Genomic DNA, 21609 nt, shown 5'->3' on the forward strand with positions numbered 1-21609 from the left:
TTATTTAAATAACGTTTTACTTGTAAAATCAAAGTTTATTGCCTGAAATAAACGTTGTTTGTGCTGTTCTCAATATTTACTTAACTGATTTAATTATACATTAAATTTTCTTAATAACATCTTAATTCACGATTGAAATGTTCAACATGAAAAATAATGAGCCTTCAATAAACTTAAATAGTTCCAAATGTGTTCTCTAGATTTCTCTTAACGTATGTCTTTATTAAATATTCATGCCAGGGACCTACACAAATAGGTCCATGTCCATGCTGTGTTAATATGTGTGGACATATGTTTAAAAGTACGCCGGAGTATGGCCGGGTGCCTTAAAACGTATTCTCTGTACCCGGGGTACATAGTAGTATACTTCAGAGTACCCGGGGTACTTTTAAGTAGTACCTGAGCCTACAATTACCAATTAAGCAGAAAATGTTGGTAGGTGAAAGCTAGATTATCTAGGGGTTATAGAGCACATAAGTACAAAGTTTTCGTATAGTTAGTCCAAAAGAAAGTTTCACTAACATAGCCAAACATGATGGTAGGTAGGTCGACTAAACGTTAGTTTTGTTTTCTAAATTTTTCTTTTACGATTGATTACCCTGAATAAGAATATGCCATGACATTCAGAAATCTTCCCACTCTGTATTTTACATTATATTTATATGGCTTTGGTCGATTTGAAGTCAGTGAAGTAAAGTTAATCGATTTTTTTATGCGATAGTTATTTTAGTGAATATGATCGAAAACTAATATTGCAATACCGAAAATCAAGGTGTGGTTCGCACAAACACGTAGGGACGTTAGTGCAATTGGGTTGGTGAAAACAAACAACTGTTTTACGCTTTTATTTGTAAATTAGGCAAGTCTGAGGATCTGACTGTCAGCAATATCTGACATTAGACAATTCTTGGTGGTTTTTAGATTATGTTATATGGGTATTCGTTATATTCACGGACATGCGAACATCGGCTTTAACTACGGGCGGCCAAGATCTATGCTGTCCGCTATAATGTCACCTAAGGTTTCGTGGTTTCATTAGCGGATTGGGTATCGCCTATCCAGACTGCGCAAATGCGCAGGCAGGTCTGAAGGTACGCTGGTCGCATATGGCATAAGACCAATTTTCGCATGACGCGAGTCAATTAAGTTAATTTGATTCATTAATTATTGTAAACTCTTACTTAAATACATTTCGAGTGAATAATATATAAAAAGGTAATAATGTGTACGTCAATTTATTTCTTATATATTTCTTAATGAATGTGTGAATTTACAAATAAACCATGTTTATAACTGAGTATAATGATAAATGTTCTGACCATCATTCCGTTGTCGTTCGCGATGGGTTAAGTACGTTTTATTAAAACATGTGTATACCAACTTCTAGTAATTTGCAATATGGACACTTCTTGTTGGCAGGAAAACGTTTTTGAATAACGATATAAACACTCAGCATCGTGCAGTTTATCCGTCTGCAAACTATTCCAAAACCAAACTAAAAATACACCATTCGTGGAAAAAGAACAGTGAGTCAGTGAGTCATGAATTAAGGACAATAATGTTGTTATTGTTTCAGCAAGCGACGGTTTCCGTTTATTAGTGGCCGCCGCATAAAACGGATATGATAAATCTGTAAATATTAAAGGGGCTGGTTTGAAGATTGTAATTAAATGCTTTAAATTGATAAATGTAAACATCGGAACTAAAGAGCTCCAGTATAAAACAAAAATCCTTACCTGGACCCGAACCACTGACATTTGGAGTAAACGTCTAGCGCTTTAACCACTCCTTCATCCATGCTGATATAGTTCATGGCATATTTTATATTTTGTATAAGCATTCCTCGTAATGTAACAAAATATAAAGATATCAATTCAACTTTCCAAATTATTCAATCGTATCGCGTTTGTAACTCTTTATAAATTTCATGTTTTTAAATCGCCTAAAGATGCATATAATGAATATTTAAGGGCATCATAAATATTCAGTACGAGAGGTGCCCAATTTCATGACGAACAAAACAAAAATATGAATAATTTATAATCTAAATACATTTTTTTGCAACAAATGCTCCATATGAGATTCATGGCAATTGTAAATTATCCTGCAACGCTTTGGCGAAGATTTCAACGTCTAGTTGATGGTTGTTTGTTCCAATTTGCGCCATTCGTCCTTCAGAGCTCTTTTTAGACCAGAAAGTGAGTTTACGTGTCGATTCTGTAAGCGTCGTTTTAATATCCCCATATACCAAAATCCATTTGGGCCGCATCTAGAGACTTAAGTCCATTCTTCGGGTGTTATGAACTTAATGTTTTGATATTTTGTTTAGAAAACAGTGTTTAAAACTGTGGCTAGATGCACTGTCCTGATGGAAAGTCATGACGTGTTTATCCCCCGGAAAGAGTCTCGGTACAACCTTTCGTATAAATTGTTTCAGAACTTTATTGATATAGTATTCTGAGTTTACCTTGGTCCCTTTGGGAATTATTCTGATCACTGATTTACCTCTGGACGATAAAGCAGCACACGCCATGAATCCACGGGCAAACGCATCACGTTTTACAAACTTCAGTTTATCGCCAACGTTTTCTCCCATTCTGACATAACATACTCTTCTTTTTCCATAACTTCCACCAAGATAAAACATCGCTCGTCAGATGTAACAAAATCTCTCCACTTGCCACATTTAAGCTTAAGATATATAGCTTCCAAGACCTGGCCCTGCGCTTCTGAATCTGTGCCATGTTGAGCTGATGAGCCTTGAACTTCTTCCGTAGTTTTGCTTTCACAACATGCCTAATGATGTAATATACTGTTCCCTTGGACATTCCTGTGTCCGATGCCTTTTTTCTCTGGGTCGGCGGATTGATTTTAGAGATCCACCGACGAATTTTGCATACGACGTCAGGCGTGACCTTATATGGACGTCTACTTGAAGTTGAATTTGTAGCACTACCAGGCGTTGTTCTGCGCTATACAGTAGCGTCATGTCGAATATTTCGAATACTTCCCAAAGAAATAGCATGGTCCATCATTTTAGTTCATTTGAATGCTTCTGTGACTGCATTTGCATCTCAAAAGGCCTAAAACATTGCCCTTCACAGCTTCACTATTTTTCTCATCAGGCATGTTGAATAATATTGACAAATTGCATGTTCATTGAAGTATAGTATTTAACACATCTGCTAACACAACAATGGTTCGAGAAAACCGTGGATATACTTGAAAAAACACGGATTCCTTTTGTTCATTTTGAAGGCAACTCTCGTATTACTGTTTTCTTTAAAAAAAACTACAACGAACATTTCCAAATCTGAAATATTTTATGTTTCTTTTTTTTCAATTCATCAAAACGTGAACAGGTCCCTTTAAAATGGTCCGGAGTCCAAACAGATGTTTCTTCATGTACAAACTATTTATTTTTACTTACATATATTTTTGCTGAGGCCCTTACACCGCTAACAAAGTATCTGCACTTATTTCTATTTACACGAAAATGTATATGTTTGACTATAACTTTAGTCGTACTGAACAGTTCAATATGAATGTATTTACCCAAATTAAAACTCGCAAATGACATAAGAACACTAAGCAAATACGCAATTGCGGGATCTATAGCTTGCAGCATTTAATTTTTTGGAATGATTTGGATATATTTCTTGGACCCGACGAGCAGTATGGGAACACACATGTTTTAAATTGCTTTCATTTTAACGAAGTATATGTTTCTTAAATTGTCCATCGTTTACTTACTTCCGCAAGTCACTTGGCTAAGTTAGAATTTTTTTTTAATTCTTCACCATTTCGAGAACAGGGCCGGGGCCTTTCAGATTGGGAAAAGTCGCGTCGTTTTTTTACTTAAATTGTGAAATTGGTGTTTTATTTGTTTGCTTACAAATTTTAAGAAAAGTCACCAAGTAAATGAAAAGTTTGAAGCACTCACAGTAAAATGTTTCAGTGTAATGTGATGTCTTAGAACCCGTATAAAATATCTAGCATATTCTTTCATTTGAATCGGCTTTTTAAGTTCTTTACATTCTATATATTATCCTTATACCCAGTATTCATTCCATAAAAATTACGGCACTCTCGAATACAAACCCACACAAACCCATAGGTAGATATCAATTTCATTTTGTGCAAAAAGCTAATAAACACTAAACAGCACCCGCTTTTAAACACATATTTTACTATAAAGACAAATATAATGAAAATTATGATGAATGTGCAAATTTTTGTTTTACATTATAACTTGAAAACCTGTAACCACACATTAATTCTGTTAAAATCTATTCAAACACATACTAAATTACAGGCATTTAAACACACACGAAGGTAATCTGGGACGACACTTCACGCACATTCAATAAAACCGTTTCATAGAGCGCGGTTTCTACACATGTACGGGCCGCTTTATAGCAATCGCAATTTTTTTCAAGTATCACTTGTCATTTCAACTAAGACTAAGGGCGCAAATGTTACAACGGCCGGAACGCACAAGGCTGTATTGTTTATTTCGCTTACAGCCCACTTGTTACTAGGATCTTTGACTAGGAAGTCTTAAACATTCCACCAATCCCGAACGTTCGACAAGTTTAGCCATCTTGCAGTAGGTTAAGTGCAGAGGAGTGAAATTGGTTGGCGAACGGTGACAAACTTCTATCATCGACGAGAAAAAAGTATGTTCTTTATATATATTGTGCTTAATTAAGAGGAATATGTTCAATAACGAATATGTGCATACACCGCTCTTAATTATATATGGACTTAATGATGTATTGCATGCGTTCGCTCATTAAATGACTGTTTTTACGCGAATATCCGACCTCGTGGAGTAATCTTCTGTTTAAAAAAGGTGTATGCACAACAATTATTGTTGTAAAGGTTGATTTATGTGTGACCTTTTTTCAAAACTGGTTGTTGTAATTAAGCGTTCAATATTGCGAAGTATGATTTTAAACCAAATGTATATGGGAAGTGTTAGGAGTCATTATCAACAGCTGTTAATCACATATACTGTAGTCAATATTTTGGAATAATAGGAGGTGCGCAGTTATGCAAGCGTCTATAAACTGTCAACTTAGTCCGCCATTTTGTTTAAAACAATAAAGTACATGTGGTTCCGATTTCAAAATTATTTTTTTAAAGACATGTCATCTCTTGTGCTTTGAACATTTTGTTTTTAGTATTATTTAACGGAAGATTTCAGTTTGAAATGGATAACAGTTTTCAAATGAAGTAAATATTTGCACATGTTAATCTACTTTCGCTTTTAACCTGAAGTTAGAACTACGATGAAAAATTGAAACGATTTATTATGTTTAAATTTTGTTGTCACAGTCAGTCAAATGATTTCTATAGCTTCTTAAACGGTTTGCTTTACTGTGCATTCATTCATTCAAGTGAAAACTGATTTTAATTATTTTTATACTTACTGCAAACCGAAGTAACCAAAACCCATGCATGATAGTTGATACAATTCCATTGGCATATCATAATTTATAAATATCTTGTTACAATAAGTGGTATTGATGTTTTCCTTATTGTAGATATGTTATCTACATTCAGATCAATTAACATCATTTATTGAACACATATTTGATGTAATAACACACAAGCATGCATTTCATATTAATATATGCAAGAAAACAGCAAACAAGATATGGTTAAGCTCCATAGGACTTCTTACACTGCAACAGTGCTTTAATACCAGTGTTATAAATATTCATAGACTATTAGTGTATTAAAAATATAATTTCTAAAATAAAATAAAATAATTTTCCTACCTACCTACCCATCTGTAAAATCTAAGGTCGGTAAAGGGCAAACCAACAATATTTTAATTGTGGCCTTACTGTTCATTCATTCATTCAAGTGAACACTGATTTTAATTAGTTGTATACTTACTGCAAACCGAAGTAACCAAAATCCATGCATGATAGTTGATACAGTTACATTGGCATATCATAATTTATAAATATCTTGTTAAAATACATAATATTGATGTTTTCCTTATTGCAGATATGTTATTTACATTCAGAGCAATTAACATCATTTATTGAACACATATTTGATGTAATAACAAACAAGCATGCATTTCATATTAATATATGCAAGAAAACAGCAAACAAGATATGGTTAAGCTACATAGGACTTTTTACACTGCAACAGTGCTTTAATACCAGTGTAATAAATTTTCATAGACTATAAGTGTATTAAAATATAATTTATAAAATAAAAAATAAAAAATTTTCCTACCTACCTACCTATCTGTAAAATCTAAGGTCGGTAAAGGGCAAACCAACAATATTTTATTTGTGGCCTAACCCATTATCATCACACTTTTCCCCTTTAAATGATAGTTACTTATGAAATGTAAAAGTAAAAGGGTGAACAATTGAATCCTAGTAAGTTGTGAAAACAATACCTTAAAAAAACATCGCGGTAGAAATTAAATTCCAATATATGTATATTACATCATATTTCACGTCATACAAAATGACCTAATCCGATTGGCTTAGAGCGATCAGTTGCCCATTGACTTTTTTCCACACACCCCGAGTAATTTCTATACAACCCGAGTAATTGAGTAGTCGGTTAAGGTAACAATATACTAAATAATCGTTTCATGTAGGGCTGTACTCTTTAACTGTTGATGCTATGTATATATTGATGTCTGTTGTGCAGAATTTTTTAAATGAAAACAAACGTTTGTATGTTGTATACGTTGATTTGCTTAAATGTTTTGATAGTATATATCGTAACGCATTATGGTTAAAAATGTATAAATCTGGTGTAAAAGGCAAATTATTGAGAATAATTAAAAATATGTATGAAAATGTTAAGTCTTGTGTTAAGTCGTGTACATCATATTCTGACTACTTTAGTTATGCTGTCGGTCTCAGACAAGGGGAGGTAATGTCCCCGATTCTTTTTTCACTGTTTGTAGAAGATTTGGAACTTTTTTTACAAGATAGCACCTTGTCTGGCTTAAATATAAACGACATAACTTTAATTTTATTGTTATTTGCGGATGACATGGCTATTGTAGGTAAATCACCAGAAGAACTACAGAACCATTTAAATAACCTTTATCTGTATTGTAATTCTTGGGGGCTAAATGTGAACACTTCAAAAACAAAAATAATGGTTTTTCGCAAAAGGGGTAAAATTCGACAAGATGAAAAATGGACATATAATGGCCAAACTATAGAAATCGTCGACAATTTTAATTATCTCGGCACTGTTTTTAATTACACTGGTAGTTTCAACCTTAATCAAGAACACCTTGTTGGAAAAGCCCTTAAGGCTATGAATATTTTACTTTATAAATGTAAGCAGTATGATCTTAAGCCGAAATTATTTTGTCAGTTGTTTGATTCTTTTGTTGGGTCTATTTGTTGCTATGCCTCTGAAATATGGGGTTTTAATAAATCAAAAGAGATCGAACGCATTTATTTAAAATTTTGCAAAAGATTGTTAAATGTGAAAATAAACACATGTAATGCTACAGTTTATGGTGAGCTAGGCAGATACCCTTTATATGTAAATAGATATGTACGAATTGTTAAGTATTGGTTAAAAATTATTAACAGTAATAATATTATTATACGAACTGTGTATATTCAAGCATTAAATGATTGTAATAAAGGATGCAAAAATTGGGTTGCAAATGTTAAACAATTGTTAAACGATTACGGTTTTTCCTATTGTTTTGAGTCTGCGAATATAACTAATAGCCATGCTTTTGTATGTGAACTTAAATGCAGAATTATTGACACCTTTAAGCAAGAATGGTTTGGTAATATGAACGGAATTTCAATTTTAGATATGTATAGAATGTTTAAAACTACTTTTGAATATGAACATTACTTAGATTTATTGCCGAAGAGTCTACGTTTATACTTTGTAAAATTAAGGGCTTCTGCCCATCCCTTGAGAATACAGACCGGGAGATATACACGCAACAATATTCCCCGTGAAGAACGTTATTGCCTTTGTTGTAATCAACGGGACATAGAGGATGAGTTCCATTTTATTTGTGTCTGTTCATGTTACCGTTTACTACGACAAAAATATATTAAACGTTTTTATTACATGCACCCATCTGTTGTCAAGTTTCATAATTTATTAATATCAACATGTAAAATTGAAATACTTAATGTATGTAAATATGTTAAGGAAGCCCTAATTGTACGAAATACTATTTTAAATACCACTAATTGAAATTAATAATGTTCTCTACTTCGCATGCGCGAAGTTTATGTATCACTTTGCAGTCATGATAGTATGTGTATTATTGTTTTGTTCTTTATTTTTCCTTTGTATCATATATATGTGTACCATAGTAAATGAAATGTAGTTTGTCCTTACTACCTTTAAAATTATTATGTTTTTTCTTTGAGAAATCGTTGTTGTTCTCTGTTCTTATTTTGTGTCGAAATTTCATTGAATTGTCATATTTATAAATATATAATGTATTATTAATTTAGTTACTTACTATAGTATAATGACACGTGACATTACTTTATTTATGATTATATGCATTAAAGACGATGTACTTATGTATAAGTCTAATAAACTGTCTGTTCTGTTCTGTTCTGTTTAAAAATAATCACAGTTGACAGGAAGGCATGTTTTACATTTTTGACTATTATTCGGGTGTTATCTTTTGGAGATAATGGTAGGGAATGAATAGGTGTTCACTACTGTATCCCTGGAATATGATAAACTTGAAGACTATAGTAAACCATTTCACTGAAAAAGGTTACATTCCACCAAGAAACAAACGGAAAAAAGATGCAAAAATGTCGATTTTGATCAGTGTCCTTTCTTGGACTGGACATGACATATTTTGTTATTGCATAAATCGATTCCGCTTAGAATGGCCTTTAAGAAAAGGTTTGGATATGGGGGTCTGTTTGTGGAAAATGGTGCAATTATTTTCGCTTAAAGCTGTCGCTTTTACATTGAATTATATAGGGAAACTATGTAGTATTTTATGACATTAAGATATACTCGTTACAAAGTTAGTAACTGGAGGTGTATGGGATATACACCCTCAGTTCTTTCATACCATAAGCGCTATCCTATACACCATCACATACTAACAGTTTAACTAATACTATTCATATATAAAATCATCATCATCATTATCATCATCACCACCACCACCACATCCCACCACGAACACCACCACCCCACCCCACCACCACCACCATCACCACCACCACCAACAACAACATAATCAACATCATCATCATCATCATCATCATCATAAGCAGCAGCAGCAGCAGAAGCAGCAGCAGAAGCATCATCGACATCATCATCATCATCACCATCATCTATCGGCGATCGTAATGTTAATGCAAATGTACTGCGGTTATGAGAAAGAATCGTAATTGAATCCATATTCGACCTTTTACTTCCGTTTTAAAGTGTCTCATTTAAGATTGAAATAAGTGATACATTGTGTGCATTTTTATATGCAATGCCAACGAATATTGAGGATTGTTATTGAGTCTTTTTAAAGTCTGAATGTACGATGTATCTTTCATAAAAACGACTTCTAAAATACTCTAAATAATACTAATATTACCAATAAAACCAACTTTGAGAATCGATTTGAAACGTAAGCCGTGAAAGACATAATGTAATATCGATAAACGTTGATAACGCAGTATTGCTTTCAAGATGAGGAAACAAAAACTAACGTAATAGTATATTGTCAAGATACGACGCAAAAGTGTGACTAATAATATTCATATATAAAGTCGTTTTAAAGTGATATTATGGGCATCTTACAGTTTATAGGAGTCTATCAAAACCGTTGTTTATTTTTAGGTGTTTTTACTTCATATACACTTATTTTTGTTAATGCAGCAACAGCATACTAAAACAATATCCCCAAAAGAGAATAATAATGCATTTGAATATCAACCGTACTTTCGTTCTGACAACTGACGACAGAAATGATTCGATTTACGATGTGAATCTAAACCTAATTTAAGTGCAGATTCTTTTATACGACACAAAGACACTATTTTGTTTTACGGATCATTTCGGCTTAGAGGACTAGGTGAGTCATGTAAAATATCGAATATAATAAATATTTTTTTATAAACAACTGGTAGCAAGATGAGTTGCAGATAATTGGTCAGTAACCACATTTTAACTAACTCGTTTGACCTGTTAATTCTTTTCAGCTCAATTCAACAGTGCAAAATGCCCAAAACATCACTTTAAATATTCAACAGACAATTATAAAAAAACAATAACAACAAAGATGACGTCTTAAGACGTGAACGTTCGCGCCGTCGACAAAGACGTCGCGCAAAATCACAACATTCTCCCGGCCGCGAAAAGAAGCAAAGTGAACACATACAAAAATTTTAACATAACATAAACACTATTTTATAAGACAAGTCAATATTGATTACATATCACACCACAATGTCCAATGTTTATCGTATCGCACTAATTTCACTGAGTATTGCTTGTCAAATCGCTCACTTTTGTGGATATAAATTTGTTATAGGTCTATTAGTGGACAGACCATTAATTGTGCGCACACGTGCAGCGTTAATAAGTCCATCATTTTCGGTCAAAACGTCAGTGACCACAGCTATTTTCCAATCACATCTCGATGTCTCGCCATGTATCTAGACGACATCACCGGCCCGCATCGTCTGGGCGTTGGATCCGGATACACGATGTCGCTCACGAAGGTCCGTCAGGTTTTCTTTCTTCCAGCGACTCCAGAACTGCTGGACGATGTGCGCTATCTTCTAAGCCATAGCGTGTATAGGGTCATGGTTCGCTGGTGTCCATAGTTCTGTGAGGCCAGAAGACCCACCATGCGGCAGTGACGTAATGCGGAGACCCTAAAGAAGATGTGCAGGCGTCAAAGGAACCGAATCATCGATAGCGAAAGAGTTGTGAGACAAAGGGCGATCATTAATGACAGACTCGATTTCCGTAACGATCGTCTGTTATAATTCGAGGTTGATGTAGGCACGTCCGAGTATCTTCTTAAGGGTTGTCTTAGTAAGTCCAATAAGGCGCTCATACCACCCACCGTACCAAGGGGATCTCTGGGGATGAATTGCTATTAGACTCCTAGGTTGCTCAGTGTGTCTTGAACTGCGGTTGAATATCTTAGATTCGTTAGCTCTCTAGAAGCTGCGATGAATGTTGTGGCGTTGTCAGAAATCATAATTTTAGGCAAAGACTTCCGACTTGTAAATCCTCTAAACGCCTGAAGAAATGAATCTGTAGATAGACTGGTAACACCATCTAGGTGAATAGCCCTCGTTGCAAACCAACATATGTAGACCTTCATGTCACTTCCGGTAGTCTGTTTAATGTGAATAGCGCCAGTGAAATCCACCCCGTCACTCTAAATGGCGCCGAATCTTGAACTCTTGCCTTCGGTAATGGGTGTGGGTCTGGGGCAACATATAGTCACTCGGAAACGTGGCGGCATGTGAAACACTGGCGAAAGGTGGCTTGTATGCACTTACGGATTGCGGGAACCCAGAACTTCTGGCGTAATTAGGCATGAATATGGCGGGCGTGTGTGTCCTGCATTATGAGTCGAGTGAGCACGTGCTTCTTAGGCAACAGGAAGGGAAATTTGGCGTCTTCGTCAACTGGCGAATTTTGTATTTTCCATCGACATCGAAGAATACCACGATCATCCAGAAATAGACTGATGTGTTTAACTAGTGGTAGTCTACATTGTCCGGAATGTAGGCTAGCAATTATATTTCGAAACTCCATCTCTTGACATTGCTTAATCAACAGGGTTTCAACCTTGTATACATTCAGAGCTGACAAACCACTGCATGAGTTCTGTTCAAGTTCTCGTCTACATCTTGCTACGAACTTCAGTACAAATGTTGTCACATGAAGTAACTTTTTGAATGAACTGTTTCTCGTTATGTCAATCACATTCATAATGTTTGAGTTCAAGATTTTAATTCTTTGTGCGTTGACATAGGATTGTTCATAACTGTGTTGACATGTGTATTGCTGAGAATCCATGTCGGCCAGCCACCTCTATCACTAAGTCATCGAGGACCTTCTTGCCACAACATGTTGTGTTAAAGGTTTTCAGCACACATCCCGCGGATCAAGAGGTCAGAAGGGTTATCGTTCGGAGGGCAATATCCCCATTCATTAAGTTTAGTCAGTTGTTTAATTTCACACACTCGATTTGCGACAAATCGTTTCAGCACCTTTGTACAAGATAACCATTGTAGAACAATTTGGCTATCGGACCAGTACGATACCTTGTCCGCCATCACTGCCTGCTGAACATGTGCAGCTAACCTTTCCCCTACTTAAGCAGCCATTAGTTCCAATTGTGGTAATGTCAACGCGGTTCAACCCGGTTTTTCGCCATAACTAGGCATGTACTTGTCCCATTGGAAACGTATGATGCCGCATCATATGACTTCATGCTAGCCTCAACAAAAACATGAAGTGAAAATTAACTTTGTAGAGTAAAATTCGTAACAAGTAATCAAAAGAACCATATTTATTGCAAACATGTCACACGTGGAAATTGTGTATGCAGATTATTGAAATTAAGTTTTTGCTTGAGCAGTTGTTTAAGTTTAAAATAAATAATATTCATATTAACACTTTACCGTTCAACAATATTAATTACTTAAATAACGCTGTTTTATACCTGCGTAATTAATATTGTTGAAATGAAATGTTAACATGTCTATATGGAGAAAAGCTGCATTCGTCTATGAAATGTTTAGGTTGAACACGTTTAGCCCATCGGCTGTTGCTCGGACCGATGTCGGCTGGATTATTTATCGGGCCGACGTTTGTCAGTTATCTGTTTAATGAGATGTTCGCATCGACTAAATACATAAATACTAAACAAATAGAAAAAAAAACAAATAATAATATGTCCAGGTATTTATTTGCATTACATAAGTGAAGATAATGATTTTCATCATAAAAAACTTATGATTCAAACAGTTTTGTTTTGAAAAACAGGCATTTATAAGGAAAATATCAAACGTTATTTTCTTACGTTATTCTATTTTCATCACAATGAAATTTGTCTATACCATAGTAGTATATCCATTATTAATCACGCACTTTTTCGACAATCCATTGGGAAGAATAGCCAGTATTGAGACAATAGAAGAATGATGCACGTGTGTATATAAAAGTTTGACGCATTATTTTAAACTATGCAAGGCAGTCTTGCTTGCCTTTGAACAATCTGAAGTTGTATCAGTTTCAAATATAACATTTCGAATGAAATTACGGATAAAGTGTCTATTTATAACATTAACATGCACAACACAGGAAATTAAGTTTAACTCATATACATAATTAGTATTACAATACACTTTACATCTTAATTGTAATGTCGCCTATCTATTCGAAACAGTAGACGGTCTTAAAGGGCATGGCTTACTCTGCAATTAGCCAATCACTACGAGTTAATTATTCGGCTTTATTCATTTATCTTGGGCTTTGAATTTGCGATAGAAAACAAGTTCTCTGTATGTATCAGTAAATATCAGATCATTATGACATTCAACGATTTTGTGACCCCACTTAAATCTAGATAGATAAAGCGCATAAAGTTATAACACAAATCACATAAGGTTGTGTAAGAATTTTTTATAGTTTAAGCGTTGATATTTGCTGTAATAACCAATGGTTTCTGGTGCAGATAATTGTTTAATGATCACTTTTTCCTTCTCAGTGGAAAGTTAACCGTTGATAATTGCCATAATAATCCATTCCGATCGGTCAGTTATTGTTAAAACAACAATTATAATGTACCTAAGAATTGATTTTCTAGTTATTTATACAGTAGAACAATACAAAAATATTTTGTTTGTAGCATATTGTTCTTAAACTATTTTTATTTATAGGACTGTTCATTTTAGCACAGTCTGAATGTAATTCGTACAATAAAAGTTTACCTCTAAAGATAGATATTTAACTTGGTTAAAATTAACTATTTATTTGACAAACGAGTGTATAAATGTATATATAAATGTGTCATAGGAATTGCATATGTTATAAAACAGTTTCTAGTATTATTATGGCTTATTCGGATATTTATTCTTATCAGGAGTCACAAGAGCGTGATTTGTGTTCATTTCATCAAAGCGGTCGAACACCAGATTGTATCAGGACTTGAAACAAACATTCAGGTATGTCAGTGGTTTGTATAAGATGGCCCTAGAACGAAGTGTTCATAGTATGTATTGTTATCACCCTGTTAGTGTGCCCGGCGTTCGTCGGTGTCTGGCGTGAACATTTAGCTCCTTATCGCTCTATATGCCACTTTTTTCTCTTATCTTGACGAAACATGGTCAGAATGTTTTTTCTTGATAATATATATAGATTGAGTTTTAATCTGCGCTGTTCTTATTTGAAAACAAGGTCACCAGTTAACTCTTATAAACACCATACGATCACTTTAGAGGCCACATTTATGTCTCAATCTTGCTGCAACTTATTAAGAGTGTACATTTTGATCAAAATAAGATCAAGCTGGAATCTGGTTGGCGTATGTCTGAAAAGGCAAAAATTTTACCATTTAATTTTCCCAAAATCAGACGAGCGCTTTACGGCCATCATGACCCCCGTGTGTATAGTTCATATTAAATATAACAAAATCAGCCAAGCTTCGCTTGAGCAGTCGGTCTCGCAGGCGGGCGGCCTTTCTTGCGGGCGAACAGACATACAGACGGACACAGAAACAGACAAAAAGACAAGAAGCACGGATACACTGACTTTCAGACCTGCTGGCGAATAAACCGACTGGCAGGTGTATGGACGGATGGGCCGATAAAAGTAATTTGTCAACCGATTGTTTTTGTAATATGTATAATTTATTTATATGTACGCCTTTATTGATGCATATATGTGTATATGTTTAGAATGTATACCTTATTTACATATGATAAAAGTATATGACTTTTAAATATTTAATCTCAAATACTACGAATACACTTGGGTTTATATATTACATTCACTGCATTTTGAGAAACAACATTACACATTTACCACTTCCCACAACTTTTTATGAAATTAAAACAGCTTACAAAAAATTAACCAAATTTATACAATTGCATTACATAACAACCAGATCTACACCTACAATATCGACATCTCTTTAAATTAAAAAAAGTGTGTCATTAATAAGTGTTTATCTATTTTACGTATGTCCTTTAGTATTTTATGAATTATTATATATTTATTGACTAAACACATTTCTGTATGCATATGCTTTGCGATACCATTACCATTGTTTTTGACTATCAGTCACAGCGCATGAATGATTACGAGCAATCAACTGGTCTATGGGTGTCTTTGTTTTACTTTACCAGAGCGGAATATTCTCGTTATGATTTTTTTGTGCTTATCTTTTGTCCGTAGTCCGTACATCGTCAATATTTTATTTAAAACAGTCTAGAGGAACAATTCCTTTCCAAACTTTCATAAAAAATGGCCAGATCGAAGTTCAAAAATGGGTTTCGTAGGATCACAAACTAGGTAACTTGTTTAACAGAGAGAAAAACCTGGTGAGCACTCTGCAAGTCACATTTTTTGCAGAATCATCACGAAACATTTCAGAACATTTGTCTTAATTATATCTCGGCTGAGTTCGAAAACGGTCCTGGTCCGTTTAAAAACAATATTGCTAGGGGGGCAGAGTAATTTTAATTATAAGGCTATAGTGAAACATTCGGATTCTTGAAGAAACATTGCCAGAACATTTAATTTTGTCCAAAAATGTATCGGGTGAGTTCGAAACTGGATTAAGGGGATCACCATCTACGTCACTGTGTCAAATAATAAAAGCTTGTTATGTATCTAGACACAATTTATATTTACCAATCTTCTTCGAACATGCTATAGACTATTTTTAAAATGATATAGGGGGATCAAAACTAAAGAAAAGTCGTATGAAAAATTATAGGGCATGTATTGCTCGATCTTTAAGTAACTTGCTCAGAATATTTATTCCAATGATATATTGGCTGAGTTCAGATCTACGGCACATGTTATCAAATCTAAGGCACGGGTTCTAATTAAATCAAACGCTTGCGAATAGTATAGAGGCAAAAGTTTGGTCCAATCATCATGAAATATAAGAATAATATGTTTGTTGCAAATGATCTTATGGACAAGTATAGAAAATTACAAAATTGCAAAAAAAGTTCAGTCCCTCAGTTCGACCGAGGACGTTTGACCCTCTTGTTTACTAGTTGAAATAATATGCCTAAAATTGTAAAATGTGAGAAATGGTGAAGCGTTCAATTCGTTTCTCCAAAGAAGCTCGATAATTAATAAACATATAAACTATCATAGCTAAAAAGAAAATCTGAAGTGAGCATCCACTATTTGCAGTGATTATTTATTCTTTTAGTAAAAAGCAATTTATCATTATATATGTAAAAGAGACTATGACAAGAACAATGTGGATTCCTATTGCAGTATAAATGATATATTTTGAAGATTAAAGCACTGTAAGTAAACCATTATCCATTAAGTTAATAAAACAAACATTTACAGAAACAAGTCAGTTAAAAGTAAAATAACCCAAGTGACAATTTAACTAATAACTTAGGGGCTATACCAAAAACATGAGAGAAGTAACCGCTTTAACAAACTGCGCTTTCATGTTTGGTAATTGATCCTGACCAACATATGTATATATAGACTTTATTGAATACTCACAATACGACGTTACAATGTAGAAACAAAAAAGCAAAACAAACAGGCCGCATACTATACATTAAATGCAACAAGTTCGTGTTATATCCGTTTAAACGCCATAATTATTTTGCCAAAATTTCATTTTTCAAAGAATTTGATCCTTTCGGGGCTCTTTTCAAGACCAATTTCATGAATATATGTGTCCGTTATGCACACGCGAACATGGATATTTACCGTATTACGAATCATGGTTAGCTATGACGTTAAAAAATATTTTACTGAAAACGATTGCGCTTCTTACATGACTGCAGTCTGTGTCTTATTTAAACTCTTTTAATCAGCGTTAATTATGTAATATCGCAATACCGATATTCTTTATTTTTTATACGTTCTGGTTGCACAAGTTCAAAGAAGTACAGGACGCTTTAAGCAAGATGTCCCACCACACCAAGGGAATATGCCCGCCTCGCCTCGAGAATTAGAGACGATAAATAAGATTTTGTTCTGTAACACGAATCGTCGCCATTATCATAATTTTATATTTCAGCATGGCTTATTATATGAAAAATTATGAATGAGCAATAACTTGTACAATACCAATATAAGATTTAAGTGATATGTCATCACGAAATCACTTCACGCGAAATATTTAAAATTCATAAAATGAGTAATTTGTTGAATGAAAACTGTTAACGTATGGAAAGCTGTTTCGGTAATTTGAGTAAAGGGCCAAGCTAGGATGATATGTAATATAATCCCAGCTCTGTCGTATGTTTTTGTCTACGTATAAAGTCATATAGAATGGTTACGATTTTCTTAAGTCACTGAAACGTAGATGGAAAACATGGATAATGTTCGTTTTTCTTTTTATTATTTGATACTCACTACATCCTTCTCAAGCGAAACGCTTGAATACTTCATCGTTGTGTATCTATTTATTGGTTAACATATGGTGTTTATACATACTAGTTTTGCTCAGAAATGGGTGCTATATTTAAATTCATATTCTTATTGTTTTTAAATAGTTTTCAGTATATCAATTTTATTCAACATGTTGCAGGTTTCGATTAGGTGGGCACTATTTGTGTCAGAAGAGCGTACTTTGAGTTTACTCCATCGAAGCGGTCCAACATAAGCGATATCAAACACTTCAAACAAAAGTCATGCAAGTATATCTTTACATTTGTTTTTATTAAAATCGTGTGTACTGATATTTAATACTTGTCATTATAAGTACAGATGTGACGAAGGGACCAACTGACACACTGATAAAGATAGCCTTGCAGACGGACAAACGGACTAATAGTCGGGCAGTAAGAGGAACTGACCAAACGACCAACAAACGTGCATTTTGCACCAAATTTTTTTGACTGACATTACATACAGAAAATAGACAAACAGCGGGCGGCAGGCATGGTAAGAGCGGACGAGTGGGTGGGCGGGTGTATCGAAGGGTATCATTCGTGCGGGCCGGTTGTGTCTTGAATTGCGGGGCGGGCAAACAGTTAGACAGACGAACATTTCGACAGACGGAGGAATTAGTCACAAAGGCTGACTGAGAGACTGGCAATCGGATTACCTGCCAACGGCTGGTTATGGGGCGGGGGGGGGGGGGGGGCGACTCACAAACAGACAAGATAGGCAATAAAATAACAATAATTACACATGTTTAGTTTAAAATTACAAAACTCATATCCTTCACGTTACAAAAAAAGTTTTTCTAAGAAGAGAAAATCACGATGTAAAATAATACTTCAACCGATACAATGCGTATCATTTCTGATGAATTTCTATCTCCGCCTCCTCATTTATGGATTTATCAGGTCACGTGTACATCGTCATCCACTTTACATATTTAAAAATAATACTTTATAATAGATTATACCAAATATATATAATACACTTGTCATGCATGTAACATACTGCACGTTTGATATCAACTATCAAATACAACCTATTTGTAAAGAATAATCCACAAACATATATAACCGATTGGTTTAAATTTAAGGAATTTACATAAACAGAGTATATTTGTCACATACCTAAATAAAATATATATGTATGAATGATCAAAACTGATAAAACGTGAACTTATAAATGTATTTCTAGATTCCGGAGCACTTCACAGAATTATCTATCCGGATGTCTGAAGCACTTGATGACAGTGGAGCTGACAAGGAAACTGTATTGGAGCGGAGGAGAACTTACTTGCTGAGGGAGCTAATTGAAAAGATAGGACGGCAACTAGAAGGAGGTAACGTTGAATGTTTTCATTTCGGTAGCCAGTCGGAAGGGACCACAACTCCCGGTCTCCAGTCTGATATTGATTTCCTATCTAGTTTCAAAACATACAATATCATGACCGTCTGGGAAGACTGGAAGGCTTCGATGGTTAACTTACTGATGCTCCGCGACGACACCATTCCACCACAACAGTACTTGCTACAAGTCATCCAAGAAGACACACCGGAACCGGAGACCAGTCTGATCAGTGATATGTACGTAGCAAAAGATACTGGGCAAGTACTGTTCAGCGCTGAAAGATTGAAACAGAGCTATGAGTATTTGTTTAAGGTAAGGAATGGTGGAGATGCAACCAGAAATGGGCCTTCTGTGAGTTTTGTACCTAACTGGGATATTGTACACGCATTTCATGTGCTCAAACCGCTTCCTGAAATACAACACTGGATAGACAGATGTAGAGGTAGACCATGGCCGTCTGTTCATTTACTTGAGGCTGCACGGGTAGCGCCGTGTTTCCTGGTACCAGCCGGTCATCCAGACAGTGACTACAAGCGCGAAGAATGGCGACTGTCTCCAAATCTAATAGAACGGATGTTGATGTTTAGCTTTAATATGACACAAATAAAATGTTACATTTTGTTTAAACTAATAAAAAAATCATTATTCGCTAAAATTGTAGGAGAATCTATTACAAGCTTTCATTGTAAAACTATAATGTTTTACACCATAGAAAGAACACCTCCTTCTCTATGGTGCGAACACAACCTTATGTTTCTTCTTTTGCTCTGTTTACACGTATTAAAGCGATGGCTGCGATTGGGAAGGCTCCCGCATTATATCATAGAAGGAGTGAACTTGTTCGATGGGAAACTCTCAAAGTCGCTTCAGAAACGCCTTTTTGTGTATATAGACTCATTGATACGGGACAACTTGCAAGATGTATTCTATATTAATATAGATAATATAGGATGTCGGTTACAAGCGTGTAGTATGCGGTACATTGTACAGGCTGGAGAACTCAGAGGTGTATGCTTACGTCACAGCATCAGATTACTGCTGAGGTTTGAGGGTTGTGAAATGTTGGTAGTTAGGTTGATAGAATTACAACATCGTCAACTCAGTTCTCATACAACCTTCGAGCAAGATTTAAAATATGTTATATACAAATTTTATAAAAACTCAACGAATGTCATACTTAAATCTGCTGCTATCGAATGGATTAAAGACCTTTACGCTTTACACATTTCAATTCAAGGAACTTCTTATTTGCGACTACAAAACGTTCTTGACAGCGAAAATATAAGGCGTGTTCAATATTCCTTAAATTCGGATGTAGCTTCTAGTCGCTTAAAGTTTGCTTCTATGTTGTACTGTGGTGGTCATCTTCGAGCGGCAGTTCGAGTGTTGAAGGATGTAGAGGGGAGGTATCACAGCAATGTCAAGACTGTGTGTGGATGTAAAAAAATGCAAGGAGACAGGGATCTGACGGTGTTTGCAAATATGTTATCAGGCAACACTGACAACGAATTCAGCAAACATTTTACATTCTGTGTCAAGTTATTTAGGCAAGAATCGTACTGCACTCCTTTCATATTGCTGTTTGAAATGAATCGCAATATCAGTGAAGAGGAAGTTGCACAGAGAAATATCATAGAGAAACAGTGGATGGACACTGCTGAGGTTGATGCTCGTCCATTCCTACACTATCTTCAGTACCTCACGTATGGGGGACTCGGTGAACGTGGCAATCAGCTTAATGCGTTGAGATTCTTAGAGTCTTACATAGGTGATGAAAGAAGTTGGATACACATGCATCACGCTGAGACTTCAATAAACTTGTTGGGAACACTGCTATGAAATGGAAGGAGAGTATGAAGGTGCGTTATATTACTACGAACATTCGTTGCGTATTAACGATACAAATAATGCTGCTAATTGGCACTTCCGGCGTGTTTTGCGTATTATGAGTGGTTAAAAATACGATCTAGAAAGGTTTCTAACAATTTGTTTATGATGGCAGTTAACATAATGTCGTTTTTAAATTAATATAAAAAATTATAAGTTTGTAGTAATGTTTATATGTAAACCCAGAATGAAAACAATTTAAATTTGTTCAAAGAATCATAATGACAATGTATTCTAGATCAACACATAATTCAACTTCAACAATTTTAAGGATATAGATACCTGACATTGTCCTCAAATATTGTGAAAGGATTTATTTTTAATTAATTGTATTATGCGCATCATATGAATACATTTCAGTTTGAATGAGTGTGTTTCAGTTACTTTTAACTATGCTATTTATTTAGAGATCAGATGTCGTTGTTCCTGTTTGTTACTTATTTTTGCTCAATAGATTTTCTAAAAGCTCTTTTCATACGACTCTAATTCTTATTTATGCTAACAACACTAAGGATAGTTAGTCATAATTGTTCTCTAAAAAAATAATCTATGTTTCCACGATATTTATAGATACGTAACAGCTTAATACATAAAGTTTAAGGTCATTGTTTGACATTATATGTACTTATGTCAATATTTGGCACCGCACTTTTATGAGTTTTTCAATCCAACGCTGTATTCTCTCGCTGCACAAATGTATCTTTCATTTATATGACGTTACAAGGTAATGCGTGTTTGGTATTGTAG

At 34.7% G+C, this 21609-nt stretch overlaps 1 protein-coding gene across 1 annotated transcript; it reads left to right on the forward strand.

Annotated features, from left to right (window-relative positions):
* The first annotated feature begins 4524 nt into the window (after positions 1 to 4524).
* On the forward strand, positions 4525 to 21335 carry LOC127848421 (uncharacterized). Its single transcript, XM_052380888.1, has 4 exons — positions 4525 to 4679; positions 14117 to 14198; positions 17774 to 17882; positions 18823 to 21335. The coding sequence occupies exons 3-4, from the start codon at positions 17877 to 17879 to the stop codon at positions 20812 to 20814; spliced, it is 1998 nt and encodes a 665-aa protein (XP_052236848.1). The 5' UTR covers positions 4525 to 4679; positions 14117 to 14198; positions 17774 to 17876; the 3' UTR covers positions 20815 to 21335.
* The last annotated feature ends 274 nt before the right edge of the window (positions 21336 to 21609 follow it).

Source organism: Dreissena polymorpha, chromosome 10 (assembly GCF_020536995.1).
Source record: "Dreissena polymorpha isolate Duluth1 chromosome 10, UMN_Dpol_1.0, whole genome shotgun sequence".
NCBI lineage: Eukaryota > Metazoa > Mollusca > Bivalvia > Myida > Dreissenidae > Dreissena > Dreissena polymorpha.